Genomic DNA, 20,134 nt, shown 5'->3' with positions numbered 1-20,134 from the left:
ATAGATAGATAGATAGATAGATAGATAGATAGATAGATAGATAGATAGATACTTTACTCTCCAGCTTACGTGCAGCAGCTCTATTTCCTTCTTCATCCATCGATAATTAGCCCAGAAAACATAAATTAGCCGCATCATTTTAGAGCCACGACTTCACAGTGTGTGGAAAAAAGTAGCAGCTAATAGACCGGAAAGTACGTTAAACAAATAAATAAATGAACATGTATTTTAGAACATTACAAGCAGATCCAGACCCCTGTCCACATCCACATTCTCCCTTTGAACATCATTCCTTACATTAGTACCATCACTTCATGGTACCTCACAAAGCAGGTACACTCGCTGTTCATGCAGAGGTGGACCTTACAGACCCTGGAGACCACATTGGACCTGATATTACTGCCTCACTGTCCTCACTGGAACTGTTGATGTCACTGTCTTTTAATGTATGCAGGAAATTACCAAAAATAGTCACTTGTCGGATAAAGGTTTAAACTCTTCTAATGCTTTTGTTTGTTGCTCTTTGTGTTCTCCTGAAGCCCCCGACACCTGTAACATGGGCAGTCTGCCGAACGGTGGTTGCGAGTACCTCTGTCTGAAAGCCCCTCAGATTACAGACCACTCCCCCAAATACACCTGTGCGTGTCCTGACGGCATGGAGCTGGGACCAGACATGAGGCGCTGCGCTATAGGTAAGTCAGTCTCACTATCAGCCTATAAATCACACAGTCTCTGAGCACATTTAATTAAAGGAAATGTGCTGAGGAATGTCACAAAGTCTCTGTTGCTGTAATCACAGTACCATGATCGAGTGTGAGGTCAGACGGAAATTAATCTGGTTTTTCTCGCTGAACAGTGCCAAAAGGAGTCCACCTTATTATTAAGTATTTATACATATCTATAAATAAATCTTGAGCTTTAAAGTATTCAGCGTTGAGGTTTTCTGACCCTGAAAACGGATGGTTGCCTCTGAAGTTGCCAGTACTAACAGGTACTTTCTTTGCTGTCATGTCACACAGTTCATTTCTTTTTATAATTTCACACAATGGTAAATGTTTCCAAGACAAAAATAAATATTCATGTAAAACTAAATATTCATGTGTTTAACTCTAATGTTTAAAACTGTCATAACAAGATAACCTTTTGAGTAATGACGCATTAATGTCTAATCAGTATTCACCACAAGGCAAAATAAAATCACATTTCACATTATGATAACTCTTTCAGAAACTTTTTTTTCCACAGTTTTTTTTTAATGATTTTTTTTTACAGCAGTAGTGCAAAAAATATGTCTAAACAATAGGATTTGTTTTTATACAAAACAGAACGTATACAAAACATAGACACAACAAAAGCTTACATTTAAACATAGGTACAAAATATCACTGAGAGAAAAGGGAAAAAAGGGAGGTATATATACAGGGTGTATCAAAAAACTATATATTTTGAAAAATTATCCCCAGTTCCACATTTGATAATTTTTGGAATTTTCTTTTATGGACATCGGTAGGTAGAGGATTGGTGGATATTTGTCCATATTTACAGACCCAGGTTTTCATGCATGAGTGAACAGGGGCAAATTGTGTAATCCAAGTTAAAACTGGTTTGTGCGAATTAGCGGTGGGATTTAAATCCAATCAAAGGTCATGGGAGGGGACAATGGGCATCCATCTTGTGTCATCCATCTTGCTGTAACCTGGCAATTTTGTGGAAAACAAGATGGATGTCCATTGTCCCCTCCCATGACCTTTGATTGGATTTAAATCCCACCACTACTTCACGCAAACTAGTTTTAACTTGGATTGCGCAATTTGTTCCTGTTCACTCATGCATGAAAACCTGGGTCTGTAAATTTGGACCAATAGCCACCAATCCCCTACCTACTGACATCCATAAAAGAAAATTCCAAAAATGATCAAATGCAGAACTGGGAGTAATTTTTCAAAATGTATAGTCTTTTTTAGCTTACTGATCAACAGGCCATAAGCTATTGTCGTCATGCGGCGTCCGTCGTCCATTAGGATAAACTTCAAACGTCTTCTTCTCCGAAACTACAAGTCCAATTGACTTCAAATTTGGTATACACCTTCTTTATGATGATGTCAACAAAAGTTAGGGAAGTTATTTGGATCCAGATCTGATTCTGGTTTTGGTGCGACTTTGAAATATTTCACCATGATAAGAGATAGGAAGTGGATCAATGCAATAACTCTGTAAATATAAATGATATCAAGTTAAAATTTCTACAGTCCAGCCCTGATGGGGAGATGACCAAAACATAATGGCCACATGCTGATCAGGATCTTCCTCTGGATTCGGGAACTTACGGAAAATTTAATATGGGCTGTTATGGGGAAAAATTTCAATCGTCTTCTTCTCCCAAACTACCGTTCTGATTGACTTCAAACTTGGTATACAGCTTCTTTATGATGATGTCAACACAAGGTATTGAAATTATTTCCATCTGGATCTGATTCTGGATTTGCTGTGACTTTGAAAAATGTTCCCATTATAACAGATAGGAAGTGGATTGATACAATAAATCAGTAAGTATCAATGATATTAAGTTGGAATTTGAATTTTTTACAGATCTAATTGGAATATGACCAAAACATGGGCTATTTCTGTAATAGAATAAATACACATAACTGGGTGATAATAAATGGCATCTGGATACATTTCCCAAAGCTTTTAATTTGCCGGTAAGCTACAGGGCCATTGGTCCTATTTTTTTTTTTATACACTCTGTACATATATATATCTATATGTGTATACACACATATACGTACACCCAAATACAAATGCCTACACACATACATTTGAAATGCATCATGACGTATATATATTTCCCCCATGAACACATGTACGTAGAAACTTTAATACATGTTGTTCCAGTAGGTCTATCTTGGGGAGATGGTATCAAGGTCAGGGTTTCTCCTGGTTTACCAGTATTCCCAGCACACCCCCATTATTTCACTGACCTTATTTCACCACTCAGCTCCATCCCCAGCCAACACAGTTGCCACATTTGTTAAGTTGTTAATCTTAATGGGCCGCTCTGTTTTGCGCCTCCGTGTTTGCAAAGGTGAAGAGAAAGGAGCTGACACAGAGAAAAGAGAGAAAGAGAAATGATGATGTATGTAGGCCAGCACTCAAAGAATGCCCCTGAGAAGAAGGAGGAGAAAGAACATGGCTGTTGATCATACACACACATAAACACACATGAAAACACTGCAGAAGGCTTATTTAGTATGATAAAATGTCTCCTCTGATTAAGTTTTGCTTGCACTCTTCTGTATGTCTGCATCTGGTTTTTTTGGTGGAAAGACTTGTCTGTGACGCAGCAGCTGAAAATACATTCAAAGGTATTCGTTTTGACTCACAAATGAGTATAGGAGTTGAATGGTGTCACCTCTTACGTTTAGTGAACCATGTTGCATACTGAAGGTCGTAGCGCTACTATAAATAAAATGTTCTGTTGCAGTCCCGATGTTTGCACGCACACAAATATTTCAATATTATTCTGAATATGAAAGAATTTTTATATGGGGCATGTAAACAGCATACTCTGTTTGGATATTCTGACTTAAATATTTCCTCATTAAGACATGTGGGATGTACACAGTTGGTGTCCTCAGCCAGAATTTCTCAAAATCAGTCCCAAAAAAAAAGACGCCTACATGTCAAACATAAACTGCTTACTTGGATATCAACAGGTTGTTAGATTTATATTGCGACACCAACACTTGGAAGATGAAGGTGGTTAAAAGGAATGAAAAACAGGCTGTGTTTATGGACAATTTAGAAAAAAATACAATATGGCATGAATGGCTCCAGCCACTTTTCCATATGTTGACATGATAAATGGCATGTCATAACACTGCATGTTATTTAGCGCATCCTTGACATGACAAGTTAATCATTGTCATTGAGCAGTAACGTAGACATCTGCATGAAAACAGCTATATAATTGGAATATACATTTTCATTTGCCATGTAAACAGATGAGCGGGAATATTGGGTAATCAGAATGAGGTGCAAAAACTGGAATATTTTGTACATATAAATGTAAGCATCTTCAAGTAAACCTGTGGTTCTACACTGCCCAGCCCATAAAACACATTATCTCTAGCATCCATTATTTCATACATTGCTTATACAGGAGGGTGAGGAGCTCAGTCACCAGGGAGGAGCTCGGAGTAGAGCCCCTGCTCCTCCACATCAAGAGGGGCCAGCTGAGGTGGCTCGGGCATCTGTTTCAGATGCCTACCGGACGCCTCCCTGGGGAGGTGTTCCGGGCATGTCCCACCAGGAGGAGACCTCGGGGAAGACCCAGGACACGTTGGAGAGACTATGTCTCTCAGCTGGCCTGGGAACTCCTCGGGGTCCCCCCGTAAGAGCTGGAGGAGGTGTGTGGGGAGAGGGAAGTCTGGGCGTCCCTGCTGAGACTGTTACCCCTGCGACCCGGTCCCGGAAGAAGTGGAAGATGATGGATGGATGGATGGATGGATGGATGGATGGCTTATACAGTATCATAATAGCTTTTTTAGTCCAAAGTTGCATCAATTTTTAGCCAAAATCTTGTATTGATAATGGAGAATCAGAAAACTGCATTAACCTCCTGTGACCCAAGGAAGTAAAAGTTTTAGCTTTATGACATTAAATAATTGTCTTGATTGGAAACAGCATAAAGCTCAAATGCATAAAGATAATTTTTTTGTAATTTATTTTTTGCCATGGACAGTGTTCTTTTTTGTTTTGGTTTGGGGTTTTTTTGTAAAGCTGTGGAACTTTTGTCCCCTACAGAGGACAAAAATCCATTGCTGGGTCTCAGGAGGATTTGTCATCTCCTTCATGTCCCAAAATTTATTATTTTTTTTCCCTTTTTTTTTTGTTACTTTATTTTTGTTGTTTGATTTCAGTACAGTACAAACATGAGAGACGTTTGGGATACATTGACTAGTAAAAAAAACCTTTGTGAATAACAATTGGTTTTAGTAATGTGACGTTGAAATGAAAATTGTCCATTTCTCCCATTTATCATGACACTCATGCTCTTCTTGAGTCTTCAATCTATGGGTCAGATTCTCCATCTCAAATATTCCATTCATGATTTGTAGCCAGTCGTTAGTTGTAGGTGGTTCTAATCTACACCATTTTTGTGGTAATAGGCTTTTTACAGGCTGCTAATAGTATTTTAAACAAATATCTATCATTTTTGATTACATTATTACTAGGGGTGTTAGAAAATATCGGTTCTGCAATATATTGCTATCTTTCATTTCACAATACTGTATTGATATTAAAAAGTACTGTATCGATATTTTTAGGTATTTATTCAAATGCAGATATTGTGGAGGTTCGTTTTTGTTTTTCTTTTTTGTTTATATTTTCTTTATTATTATTTAACACTCTTTTATTCAATAGTGTTCATTCCTTTGTTGGGATTGAACTAAAATAATGTTCTGATGTTAGTTCTGAACTAATAGAATATGAACATTTGAACAGGATCTTAAACTGTAATGTCTGTAATGCAAAATTTCAGTTTGAACACAGGAACATTTTGTGATTAGCAGTGGATCCTGTTGGGATCAAATAAAAATGTATTTAGTATTTGTGCAGATTTCTGCTGTAATTCAATTCTTCAAAGAAAAAATCTTTAAAAAAAAAAAAAAAAATTGGCTTTTTTGCAGTATCGTAATATATCGTGATATATCGTATCATGATCCTAGTATTGTGATTTGTATCGTGTCGCCAGATTCTTGCCGATACACAGCCCTAATTATTACCAAGAATTACCAATTACCAAAAAAGTTCTTTAGCAAGTTTCTTTTAGAGTATATATGCTAACCTTAATGTCAACCTGGTTACTAACCCACGTGCTTTGTTTTGGTCTGTTTATTCTTTGTCTCCTTGTGCTGTATGCAAAGCTCCTGAGTACTTGAATTTCCCCCGGGATTAATAAAGTATCGATCTATCTATCTTGTTCCTTCTGCACAGTCCGACCCAGAACAACTACAACCGCTGCTCCAACCACTACCACAACCACACCAAGTACCACAACAACAACAACCACAACAACAACTACAACAACTGCTACAACCACTACAACTCCGGCAACCACCACCACAAGCAGCACCACCTCCACCACCACCACCGCAGCTACAACACTTAGATCGACAACGAAGCGCCTCACGACACCAGCCCATCCTCAGACCCCCAGGAGCACCTCCACCGAACATCCTCAGACCCCGGCTGCCACAAGCACCGAGACGACCAGTTTCCGCGGCGCCAGTCAGACATCAACATCTTCACACACACCGCTGCTGGGTCCAGTGGCTCCGAACAGTATTCAGAGAGAGAGCAATGCCAACCTTTCCCACAGAGGTAAGGACTGAGGGAGGTGGGGTTGGTGTATATCAGGGGTCTCAAACTCATTTTCTTTCAGGGGCCACATTCAGTCCAATTTGATCTCAAGTGGGCCGGACCAGTAAAATAATAGCATAATAACATGATAGATAGATAGATAGATAGATAGATAGATAGATAGATAGATAGATAGATAGATAGATAGATAGATAGATAGATAGATAGGTAGATAGATAGATAGATAGATAGATAGATAGATAGATAGATAGATAGATAGATAGATAGATAGATAGATAGATAGATAGATAGATAGATAGATAGATAGATTTACTTTATTAATCCCTCAGGGGAAATTCAGAATATAAAACGCAGTCACCGCTCCACAAACACAGCCATACCACATCAACAATCAATCAATCAATAAATACAGAGTATAAGTAGCTGTGAATAACTTAGATTAAAAAGAAGTAGACTTAAAAGACAAGATGTGTTTTCTACCTATCACATAAAAACATAAAAGCATAAAAACATAGTAACCCACCCGAGGACAGAAGTGTTCCTGAGCTTCTACCTCCTATACACCCCCACCCAGCTACTCCTCCTCCCATCTCCTCCCACCTCCCCTCCCACTTAAAGAGTTATACAGTCTTATTGGACGTTGATAACCTATACATAATGAAAACTCCAATTTTTTTGTCTTCGTTTTAGTGCAAAAAAACCCCATTAAATTATGAAAATACTTACTTTTATAAACTATCCAAACAAAAAAGATGTGAATAACCTGAAAAAACTGAAATTTCTTAAGAAAAATGAGTGCAATTTTTAACAATACTATGCCTCAACTTATCATTTACACATGTGCATTATGGATGAAATCGACAAAGACACTTTTGTTTGTCCATCAGTCTCCATGACAACCTTGACTTCAGTATTTGTGGGTCCTGGAGTGACTTGTCAGCCCTATTTTTGCCCAGAAGTATCTGCCAGAAAGACATTAAACACTTTGAAACAGGCAGAAAATTATTAAAATTGTGCTTAATTTTCTTTAGACTTTTCAGGTTGTTCCTATTTGTTCAGATTATTCACATTTTATTGTTTCAGGACAGTTTGTAAATGTAAATATTTTCATAATTTAATGTTATTTTTTGCACTAAAACAAAGACAAAAATTTGAAGTTGTCATTATTTATAGGCATAGTGTAATATTATTTTTCACATCAAACCGAGAAGAAAGTATGGAGTCCTTATTTTTTGTAGGTTTTTTATACTGTTATTATTTGACTGTAGATCATATTGGTTTGTATGTGGAACCTGAACTAAAATGAGTTTGACAACCTTGATTGTGGAATTTTTGCACTTGACAAATTCATCCCACAGGCCACATTGGAACCTTTGGGGGGCCGCATGTTTGAGACCCCTGGTGTACATGAATGCGAGTGTATGCATACAGAATGTGTGTTTTCCTGTGTGTGTAATGCTCCACTGCCATCACTACTTCTACCACCTGCCATTAAAGCAGCAGGGAGCTGAAACCACTACTTAAATCAGTCTCTTTTCACTCTATCGCTTCTCTTCCCCTGTGTCTCTCTGTCTGACCATCTGTCTATCTACTGTACGTCCTCCTCATTTTTTTTTTTTTTTCCTCTCGTACACACACACATTCACTCGTAAGCGTATCTCTTGGTCTGCTGGCTGTCGATCCCTTATGAGCAACGTGTAACAGAGCTGTCAAAACTAACAAACGACAGTCCCCTCCATTCTCGCCTTCCACCCGTCATCACTCATCCTCACTTTCTGACAGCCTCTCTCACTCTCTTTGTCTTTCCGTCTCTCTCTCCCTCTGTCTCTCTCTATATCTTTCTCTGTTGTACGCGCTCTCGAAAACTGGCAGCGTGTTTCGTTCTGTCGCACCAATCAAGCTTTTACTGGTGTGCCAGAAAAACGCTGGTTTACAGTTTGTTGCCCGAGAACAATAACAGCAAAATATAACAGCAGTAACAATGGTTTACAAAGCCATGCTAAGACTTAAATTGAATTTGGAGGCAGAGAAAAATCCTGGGTAACGCTACAAAGCCAATTTGATAAACCACTGTGCTGCACACCATATGATCTACTGTGTTTTAAAGGAATCCATTCTAATCTCTGTGAATTTCTTTGACCATAGATGCCCAGTCAGCTTTACAGTTACAATAAGTGTTCATGTAGGTATTTGTTCTTTCTCACACACGTACAAAGAGCACAGAATCCTGAAAATAGTTTGCTTCATTCATTGTTGAACCCCAAATCCAACCCAATACTTTCAAATAATTTTTGTATGTAATTTCAAAGATAATGTAGCCCGCAATTCAGCAGAAATACAGCATGGAATATGGAAGCAAAATTGGTTTGGACATTTTGTACTTACTGTACATCAGAGACATTTTCTAATAAGACACCTAGAGAGCAAGGAATGAGGCTGCAGAGGTCGTACAGAGGAAAAGGACACTGAAAGTATTATGAGTGTTAAAAATCTGAATGTATTAAAATCAAATGGACAAATCTGAGAGAAAAGGAAAAATACAGAAAACTATATAGCTAAGAATTGTTAAATGAATAGTCCACAAAAGAAGCATAAATGTCAGCACTTGAACAGGGAGAAAAAGAGTTTAAAAAATTAAAACAGTCTTGGGTGAAACAGTCTTTACAAAAATAAGGACAGACAGGATGGCAAAAGTGAAAGTGATTTTCTGGAAGTTAAAGAGTGCCGCTGTTCCAGCTTGTCTCATCAGAGTTGCTAAGAAGTAGGGAACATGTTTCCTCTAGTCTCAGAAGTTGTCAGCCTCCTCGCCACACCACAAGGGCTCTAGATGAGAGGTGGAGCAGACACGGATGAGAAAATGGGGCATGAACAAGATGCATCTCCAAACCCACAGGCCATGTGTTGTAATTTTCAACTCAGTTCACACTGTCAAGTTTGCCAGCGTCAGCTGTGACACATGTGCTGCACTATAGCTGCCAAGTTAGTGCAAGGAGAAACCAGGAGTTTGGTGGGAAAGATGAAAGATAAACAACAGCTGGTACAAAATGCTCATATGCATATATATGCATTTACAATTCAGAACTAGCCTCTCTTTCTGGCAGTAGTTCATCCATCTTTCAACGACGATGAAATTTCAGGAAAATGCTTCTTTTTATTGTGGCTACTCTGGTAAATCCCCTCTTAATAAACAACAATTGGATTTATTTATGTAATGATTTAAGATGAGAACAGAGGACTTTGCTAATAATCAATGACAGACTGACAATACAGATGAATCTCAACATAAATGATTTTTTAAAATTTAATCCAAATGCATTGCAATAAAAGAGGGACTGCTATTGTTTTAAGGGGTAAGCTTACATGTGTATTTAGTTCGTATTCAGTTTTATGTCAGAGGTAAGTATAATAGTCACATAAAAATAAGAATGGCTCCACAGAGACAGCAGATTGTTTTTGAACTCAAAACCCTCCAGCGTAATAGTCTTAATGAAACATATTTTTTTAGACCTTCTCAAGTTCTGTTTCTTTCTTTCCTTGTTGCGTCTTCCTCTCTCCGTCTCCATGACTCCTTCTTTCATAAATGCTGCTTTAATAAGATTCTATTAATCCTCCTTTTAGAGTCTTATAACCTTTTCCACGTCGCTCATACTTTAAGAAAACCCCCTTATTCACTTCTGCTGACTCAGGCTTCACTTCTCTGCATGGAGCTGCATCACCTGCTGTGCCTCTTTCTGTGTGTCCTCATCTGTGTGTGATGGTTAGAGCTGCATTATGTCAATGAGTGTCCTCGCAAAGATATAGAGATGTGACTATGTGTCTGTGTGTGTTTGTGTACGTATTCCTGAACAACATTTAAATCTATATGATTACATTCACGAGAGAAAATGTATGTCTTAATTGTGCATTCCATCAGTCTCATCCCATCTGTGCGTTTTCCCTGAACACAACTACATAGAATCTCTTTCTAGTACAAGCCAATCAGTATGCAGGGCCTACTCTGTGATCTCTTCTGTTAATCCTCCTCACTAGACTTCATTATAGCCATCTGATCACACTTTGGCTAATGGCGCCTGCTTGCTAATAGGAGTTTTGGGATCAGGATTAATGTTAAAGCTCCACACTAACATGTTGGGGTGACGGGTGAAAGACACTACTGGACACAATATGGAAGTGATAACAATACAAAAGATTTGCAATTTCAACAGAACATGACTTATAACAACTATAATTTAACCTCCAAAGTCATATTTTCTCTTTAAACATTTGTTTTCTCCCAGTAAAACCCTGCAATGAACAGTATTAGTGAATGCATTCCTCACTGGAGCTGTATATGCCTGCACTTACATTAAAATGCATCTCATTGCATTTATATAGCACTGCAGTATGATTCATCTACATTTCATTTACACATGGTGCTAAAAAAAAAAAAAAGTCCAAAGTGAAATCAGATGGATTCTCTGTCTTTATATTATGCAAATACAGTTTTCCATCCGGATGCTTCTCTGTTGCAGGAAACTTCGGTTTCCCTCTGGCAAAGCTTATGGGGAGGTTGTTTTGGTGCAAAACTTTTTGCTTGGTTTTATTTCTCCTTATCTCTTTCTTTCTATTCATCCCAGCTGCGAGTGATCACTACCTCATAGGTAACAACATCACAGTAGCTGTTCTGGGAATAGTCATTCCTATCGGTGAGTACTCTTGATTTTCTTGCCGTGTTGTCTTTGCTTTCTGCCTGCCTGCTTCTCCCTCCTCGCCACTCTTGTCTCTGCTTGTCGCTTAAGTCTTGCATGTTGTGTGTGAATGTGGTTTTTCACATGTCTGCCTGTGTGTGTGTGTTTGTGCACCAGTATGTGTGTTTGACTGGATATTATGAAGTGTTTGCACTGCCACCTGTCTGACATGAGTGTATTTTTATTATACTTTTTTTTTTTGTTGTTTTGTTACTGTAATACATATTTTTATTTAAATATCAGAATCAGAATCAGCTTTATTGGCCAAGTATGTGAACACATACAAGGAATTTGGCTTTGTTTTTTCTTTGCTCATGATGTACAATTCCAACATGAACCCAAAACATTCATTCATTCATTTTCAACCTGCTTTATCCTCACTAGGCGGGTCACTTGGAGCTTATCCCAGCTACATGAACCCAAAACAACATTAACTAAATCACACTTCAAATAGACCTAATATAGACAAACATTCGACTGGAGACAAGGACGACAGTGAGTTGAGATTTACACTGGAGTTATATTGTGAAATGTACAGAGAGCAAATTGGAGTTTTTTTATACACTGAGTGGATGTGCACAGGGATCTGGTCTATAAAAAAATATGTTTATGTATGTATTATATTAGTGCAAATTAGAGTTTTTTACATAGTGCAGTTATAGGTCTTATACCAGTCTCAATGATCATTTTCGAGCTTGAACACGACAGTTTATTAATAGTAACTGAGCTATTTAACCCTTAAAGACCAAGAACAATTTTTGTGGCAACTTCCAAATTAATTTTTCTCTACATTAACCCTTCCTGAATGATTTATTACCATTTATTATAATATGGTGCATTTACTGATTATTAGGTTTGGAGTGAATTTAACCTCCTAAGACCCAGGACATGTCAGCAAAGTACAAGCTTTTTTGTTTTTTATTAAATAAGTGCCTATATTGGAAACATCATGATGCAACATTTTTTTCAGATGCAGTTTTTAAATTTTTTATGGAATGTCCTTTGTGATGGACAGTTTTCTTTTCTTTTTTTTGTATAAATTTGTGAAATTCTTGTCCACAAATGAGGACAGAAAACCCATAGCTGGGTCTTAGGAGGTTAAAGTAACATATTCCATTACATGTGATAAGTTAAGGAGGTTAAGGGTTATTGTATAAGAATGGAGAAAACTGAAAAAAAGTACATTTTTAGCAAAATATGTCATTAAGTGACATAAAAACAAATGTGTACAGCCACTTTAATGTATCAAACTACATTAGTTTTATTGGTGAATCAATGCTGCAGATGCTGATGGTGTTTCCACATTCATTATGGAGCCTTTGAATGTCCAAAAAGGGCACATTTGATGCTTCTGGAAAGCTGAGAAGCTGCATTTTACCTGAATTATTTAAATGTATTGATAGTTTTAGTGGTTCAGACGTTGTTTAACATTAACAACATCAGTAGATGCTTTTAGTGCTTGTGGCTGATTAGGTTTTGCAGGATTAAGCAACAACAGCCTTCTGGTATAAAAATCCACCATGGATCAGTCAGCCACCAGTGGCCAGGCCTTTTACAGTACAGATTGACATTATTAATGAGATTTGGGCAAACAGGAAATTCAATGTGTGATTCGTCGTCACATTTGAGCAGCTGTTGTGACATAAATCTTATTCCCCCTCTCTAATCACACTGAACCCCCAACAGCAATCAATTCACTGCTCTGACCTATTTCTGTGACCCGGTGGACTGCGAACAGGGAACAGTTTAGCTGAAATCAGTTTTTAAATAGAAAAAATGATCAAAACCTTAGATTGAAAATTAATTGAAAAATATTGTGACTCATTTGGAGAAGCTTCGGCTATAGCATCTCATATTAAAAATAACCATGCTACAAATCCATGCTAGCACACATTTAATAGAGCAAACTTACAAAGATAATGCAATTTTTTTTACAGTCGAAGCAACTTATTAGCTCAGATTAGAACAAAAATCTAATTTTATGGATATATTTTATACTTTTGTGCTCAAGTTAAATCAGAAATCAGCTGAATGTGCAAATGACCTTATAGTAGCAGCCCATGCTGCTAATTGAGATCTCTTTCATCCCAGATTGTGAATAGTTTGATAAGTTATGGAAGCGCGAGCACATTGTAAATCATTTTTTTCCCCTTTTTATTCCCCTCGAGTGAGATATCAGCTCATTAAAATAACCCCGGAGTATATTAACCCTCTCCCCTCCATTCCTCATTCAGTCCTTCTGTCATTTATTTTAGCCGTAAATCTCCTCATTCTGCGTTTTTGGCAGCTTTGAAACATTAATTATTGTTGAAGGTCTACAGGGGCCAGATTTTGCACCCCAGTTCTCCACTCACATCCAGTAATGCGCCACGCCCACCCACAACCCTCCACAAGGGGACACAGCCCAACAATGATTATCAGTATTTAGCCAAAGTCAGGCTGTTATGCAGCGCTCTAATTGGACTGAAATTTTCTAAATGAGACAAAAGCTGATGTTTTTTTTTTTTTAAACCAGCGAGCATTTAGAGAAGAACAAAGGAGGATGTGGGGTTTCCAACCCAGTTACACAAGGATCTCAAGGGCCTATCCAACAAAAGAGCAATTAGATGGGGCTTCCGCAGGGGAGGCAGACTCATCTCTGATTGAGGGTACACACACATAAACACAACTTCCATACACACACTTGTTTTATCTCTCCCCTTGACACACCTCTGGCTTTGTCATCTCTTTCTCTACACATACATACCCTCACACACACTATTCACACACACATCCTATAGGGCATCTAGGCAGCCAGGCTGATATGGTAATGAGGGGAAAGAGACGGAGCTTATCTCAAATCCTTCAATCCCCCTCACTCTACCCTCCTCTTTTTTTTTTTCGCTGTCCATTCTCCTCTCATAACCCCATCCAAAAACACAAGAGTCAGGCAGTCTGAAGATAATGTTTCATATTTCAACTCGGGCAAGTGCAAAATTATAATCATAGCCCAAATGTACCGCATTGATAATGTGGTGATGACAGCAACGCACCCTTGTTGAGCTTTTATTCCAAAACCCCAGGAGTCTTAACACTGGCTCCAGGGCCAGAACATTTAATATTAAAACCAGTGTGTGGTTCAGTGTGTTGTGTACCTGTGTTTGTATTGAGTTTGTGTATATCTTGAAGGTGTGTGTGGCATGCAAGCAATTTGCACATTGTGCATGTGCATTCATATTTATGTGTCTTTGATTATTTGGGAATTTTCAGACTGAGAGGGAGTGTAATATGATTAAATATGCAGGATGAAGGCTCATTGTTTTCACTGCTTGTTCTTTTTTCTTTTAACCCTTGTAACTTTTTAAGAGGAAGCAGATAAGTACTAGGTATTTTTTACTGGGTATCTGTTTCCCCAATGTGTCCTGCAGCAGAAAGATGCTGACAGAGCCAGCTGCTGGCATAGACAGTATTTAAAAGCAGTGTTGAGTAACTTACTGTGTAATGCATATTTGTGCTTCACAAACTTTGCTTTTAAATTTTGTGCTGCCAGAGTCGCTGCGTCTCTGATGAATTTTGTGTGGGAGTTCACCTTCTCATTTTATAAGTTTGATTTTCACACAAACTCGTCTCACAAGTGTGCATATTATTGAAGATTTTAACAGTTAAAGAGAAAATGATGAGCCTTCAGTGTATCAAACTGAAAGAGTGCAAGATGTGTTTGTGTAAGTGCTTAAAGCGCCGCTCTGTGTCCCCTGGGCTGTGTTAACGCTCCCGCCGTGTGTTGTTGTTGTGTGTGTGTTAAACACATGCAGTCCCTATCCTTGCCACAGTGGTCATTGGATTACTCTGCACCGGTGGATATCTGGTTTGGCGCAACTGGAGACGCAAGAACACCAAGAGCATGAACTTCGACAACCCCGTATACCGCAAAACTACTGAGGACGACGATGACGAAATCCACATCGGCCGACACAGCGAGTCCATCGGTCACGTCTACCCAGCAGTGAGTGGCAGCCACAGTCAGCCATTCATAGCACTGCCTTTAGGGGGCGGCATAACAGACAACAACTCTCACTGGTACTCAGGAGCACCGATGCTCTCTAGCGGCAAATGAGAAAAGCTGGAGAAGACAGGAAGAGATTGGATTGGATATGGAATATGGGTTTGGAAAAGCCCATTTGTTGTACATGTAGGCCTGGTGGAAAGAATGAACAGGCTTGTATACGCACATATGCTCACACATCATCACCGAAAACACCAATCATATACACATATAAGCCCTTCACCAGTGTGTCATGTTCACATTTCATTCACCTTCACTGACCAATAATCATTCAGCGCACACATTTATCAGCACCACAGTCTTGTCCTCAATCTGCCATCCCATTTTTGTGCAGTGTGCTTTCTGTTCCTAAGGTGTTTGTTTCATTAGTGGTGAGATTTTTATTATGAGGTCCCATTTCCCACAAACAAAAAAAAAAGCTCCTTACACAGACACTTAAACAAACATTCAGATTTTTTACAGCAGCAGCGGCGTGAGCCACAACTTTTTATGACATAAGGTAACAGTCAGAAAAATAAACAGGAATGCATTAATACTTGTCGTGAAAGCTATACAAAGAAGTGAATAGAAAAAGGATGCAAATAGTGCAGAAGTGTCATGAGTGTTGGTTAGCTTTACATCCAACTTAGACAGCAGACTGAAAGGACCATTACAAATTGGATTTTTAGGGTGGGTGGGTAGTACCATTATGACATTGCGATTCTACGTTTTGTGAATTTAATTTTTGTTACAGCATAAACAAGATATGAAAGATTAAAAAAGGGAGCACAAAACAGGATCAAGGACGGCACAAAATATAATTTATTTCCTATCATCCTTAAGGGCAGAAATGATGGGCATCTGCATTTCATGAGTTGCACACTGTTGATTTCCAGTTGATGCAAATGCACTTTTGAGAATCATTTCTTTGGCTCTGAGCTGTATTTCTGATAAACTGAAAAGACAATGCCAGCGGTGATTTACACTCAAACGTACTTAAACGATAGAGCAACACAGGATGGAGCGGGTATCATCAGGACGCTTATGACATTTATTTATTGTATTTGTTGCTTTAGGTATAGAGGAACAAGCAGGGAAGGGCAGCCAAAAAGGATTATAGGAGGGGGAAGGGAGTCTAGCGCTTTGATCGGTTGGCATGGTAACACAGATTTCTTTGTGTTGCTCCGGAGAGAAAGGAGGCAAAGAATTCTGGGTATCATTGGCATGATGACAGGCTGGAGACACACACTTACACACACACAAAACAGGTGCACGACTGAGTCATATTAAGATTCAAGGTCGAAGTAACCCTGCAGAGGAGGGCTGCAGAGGAACCACTGCGTACTCTCTTGTCTTCACTATTTTTTAATTTCTTTCATTGTTTTTTTTTTTTTAAAGTTATTGTCTCCTTATGCCTCCTTTGTTTTCCTTTTTCTCCTCTTGTCCTTTTTACTTCTTCTGTCCTCGCTATTTTTCCCTCTCCTCTCCTTTTGTAGTGACAGTATGGCATCTCAGACAGCCCAACAAAAAATCAGGTTGGCATTATGTGGGCCAGACATTTGCAGCCGAAGGCAAGCATACTGCATTCCTTGCATAGCCTGAGACGGAGAGACAGAAGGAGGGTGGGAAACAGAGAGAGGGGAAAGAGGAAGGTCATGGAAAGGGCTGCAAGAGGTAGGAAGGAGTAAAGGGAATAAACTCTGCATATCCTGAAACAAAAAAAAAAAAGGAGATGGCAGGCTGTCATCTAGACTGAAATCTATCTCCTCCCCTGATTTTGTTTCTCCGTTCTGTCGCTCGTGCTCCTTTTTATTTTCCTGTCTCAGGTCTTTCTCTCTCCTTCACCAGCCTGTTATGGTAACAGTCTTTTTATCTGCCGTTTGCAGCGCGTGGCACTCAGTCTGGAGGATGATGGCTATCCCTGAGGGAGGGGGAACCATGTGCCCACCCCCCCACACACCTCCTCCTCCTTCTCCTCCTCCTCTCTGATCCTTTCCCGGTCCATCCTCCCACCTCCACAGCCTCCACTCCACCACAATGAGGCCAGTACAACGCAGAGGAGAAAGAGGAGTCTTCATTTTGCCTCCCCTTTTAAGGAGCAGGGATGACATGTACATCTTGTAAATCCCGCCCCACTTTCCTTTTTCCTCACTGGTGTAACATTACTACCACTACTAGCCAACACTACTACCTTTAGTGCTAGTTATTAGTACTCCTCTGCTCCACTCCTCTCTTCTCTGTCTGCCTCTTTGTAGCCATAGTTGTAAAGTGCTGCTTGATGATTTTGTTCAAACTAACCTGATTTGGCTGTCTCAGTGCACATTGTACATAGATTTTCCGGCCTCCCCCCACAAGGGGAACAAGCCGGCATGCATTATTTTTAATTCCTCATATTTTGATTCACTATTTATTTGTATAATTTCTGTTGTAAATATGTTATCGGCATCTGTCAGTGCACAGCATTGCAGGAAGATTTGTTCACGTTTGCAAGGATACACAGCAGTGAGTGAGGACTTTTCTTCATAACCTCCTTTTAAGTCTTTAGTCGACAAGGCAGACTTTTTTTTTTTTCCTTCAAAAGACAAAACAGGGACGATGTTAACACCCAGCCCCTCAGATTTGCCCTCTGACATACTCTATGTACACAGGAAAAGCTAAATATAGCCAAGGGGAAAGGAGAGGAAAAAATGATGAGGTTGCCTGCATGTTTGGAGGTGATATTGGGGTGAAAAAGTGAGAGAGGGAGCTTTTTTTGAAGGGACTTGGAAGATTTGTGCCACCAGAGGGTAGCGCCTCAAGGCAGAAAGCAGCAGGGCAGAAAAGGCAAAGGATTATGGGTAATCCTCTATCCTAGTATAAGAGGTATGCACACAGTCGATAATGAACCAGGGATCTTTGTTTATTTGCAGTATGTGTTAGGATTAGGACGTGTTCCTGATTTTTGTTTGTGTTTGTGTCTGCCGTTACCAACATTTTCCAGACATTTATGGTTTTACAAACTCCCGCACTATGTGAGTTTGTTGACATACAGAAATGGTTGTGAAATGATGCCGTTGGAAACCTGGAAAGTCACATAACTGTCGCTAATCAGAGATATTACTGTTTAAAGTTCTCTAATAGCAGTTTATCGGTTCTGCAGTATCAGGTAGTGCGTTTTAGCGGTTGCGCAGTACCGGGTTTGGTGTTTCAGGGTCTGATGGCTGTGTTGTCTCGCTCTCCATTTTTAACAATGTAGCTGTGAATTTTCTGGATGATGTGCTGTAGAAAAAGAGCCAGCATTTGGAAGGAGTCACATCCTGCTGCTGTTGACGGTTCAATGTGGTTATGAGTAGCCCGGTTTGTACAAAGAGATGAGTAATACACCAAGGCTGACTGAGCTGAGCACTGATTTGATTTGAAAGCTAAGGAGAGAGAAAATGTGTAAACCAGCGTAAAGAGCTGATCTTCCTTTGGCTTGTTACCGACATGCTTCCAGCCCATTGAATCAGATGAGTTTTATGCTCAGTGAATTTTTTGCAATAATTACTCACAATGTCATGTAACAGTGAGTTACTTGAAGTCACTATGACTTGTTAACATGATAATAGCTACAAGTTATTATTGCAGTCTAACAAGTTTGAAGGTGTTGTATTTGCAATGCATTATTTAAGGTAAGAAGCTGTTCTTTGAGACACACACCTAACACTGGTCTTCCATTTATAAAACGACAGATTTGGGTACTGTTGCATCGCAGTATGTCTCACCCTCAGAGTCTTCAAAGTAAAGAACTGGTAAACTGCACAAAGCAAACCTAGTCTTCCGCATCAGTCCAGTCATAGCCCATTAATCCAACTATACAGTCATATGTAGTAAATAATCCAGTACCACAGTGTAAAATGTAACATTCACACATTAAAACATCTGAAACTGATAAGGCCTGTGTATGTATCCCCTGTATTGGTTAATTTAAACATTTATATTATAAAAGCCAAGTGGCCTCTATGTGTATATGTGTGTGTGTGTGTGTCCAGGGATTCACACAAAATCCAGAAAGAGCTGACTGCTGCAGTTTGTCATACTTAGGCATTTTTGGTCAAGGAACAGATTAGTGAAAACGGCATGTTGATAAGACTAATATTTTGGGAGATATTAGTAATTTTGGAATATAATAGCCTTACAGTAACGTTGCTATAGGCAGAACGCGTTGGCGGTGACTGCTGGACAAGTGCGGTACAGCATGCACGAATACGCAACAGCATAAAAACTACCACATCTAGAACTTGTGGATTCCCATGGGTTGATACGCTAGTGTTAGAACTAATGTGGACATACAAATGCATGAGCAAATTCAGAAAAATCCATTATTCTCTTCAGTGTAGTAGCACTTATAATTTGGTCTCCTGTCAGTGACAATATATCCGTTATATAACATTACTTGGAGATATTTCATTAGATGAAATGACATAAATATACGTCACTAAATGTAATGCACGACCTCTCTGAGTCCCATCAGATAAATAATAATAACACTGGGTTACACAAAAATGTTTTTTGCAAGTTGTCTAGGTTTTTTCAACTGAATTAGGACCATTTTGCACCGCTAAATCCAAAAATGATATCTGTTTTTCTCAATCAGGTCAGGTTTTTTTGCTAATTAGAGTTTGAAAAATTTGATCTTCTCACAAAATATAATAATTAATACCAAAATGAGATTGGTAAGCACACTTTATGAAACTTGTGACTTGATTCCTGTTAGGCACAGTGGTGTATTCACCACAGATGTAGCAGAAAACGTCAGGCTTATTTTTGCAAGATCTTCTCGTCGAAGCCATTTCATTCACCTGTAATATTAAAAAAGCTATTAATCATAAATTGGCAAAAATAAAATCTTCAGAACTTGTTTATTGCAAGAAATATGAAAGAATTTTGTATCATATGATGTGAAAATGCCCATAAATGTAAGCAAAAATATTAAAAAGCCAATATGTAGCATAGTTCAGAAAGTTGACCTGACTGAGCA

General features: G+C 38.9%; 1 protein-coding gene across 4 annotated transcripts in view; it reads left to right on the top strand.

Annotated features, from left to right (window-relative positions):
- The window catches only part of lrp8 (low density lipoprotein receptor-related protein 8, apolipoprotein e receptor), a 367,439-nt gene extending 348,652 nt beyond the window's left edge, over positions 1 to 18,787 (top strand). The window contains exons 15-19 of one of the 4 annotated variants that reach the window (XM_030132189.1): positions 540 to 692; positions 6,001 to 6,387; positions 11,004 to 11,072; positions 14,924 to 15,096; positions 17,022 to 18,787. In XM_030132189.1, the coding sequence (XP_029988049.1) occupies positions 540 to 692; positions 6,001 to 6,387; positions 11,004 to 11,072; positions 14,924 to 15,096; positions 17,022 to 17,060 (821 nt within the window). In that variant the 3' untranslated portion in view covers positions 17,061 to 18,787. Of the gene's footprint in view, positions 1 to 539; positions 693 to 6,000; positions 6,388 to 11,003; positions 11,073 to 14,905 lie in introns of all 4 variants that reach the window. The other 3 variants (XM_030132188.1, XM_030132187.1, XM_030132186.1) reach the window with 3 other exon arrangements.
- Positions 18,788 to 20,134: the final 1,347 nt, after the last annotated feature.

This window comes from Sphaeramia orbicularis, chromosome 4 (genome assembly GCF_902148855.1).
Source record: "Sphaeramia orbicularis chromosome 4, fSphaOr1.1, whole genome shotgun sequence".
Lineage (NCBI taxonomy): Eukaryota > Metazoa > Chordata > Actinopteri > Kurtiformes > Apogonidae > Sphaeramia > Sphaeramia orbicularis.
The sequence above is the reverse complement of the archived record's forward strand: the minus strand, read 5'-3'. Positions and strand labels throughout refer to the sequence as shown.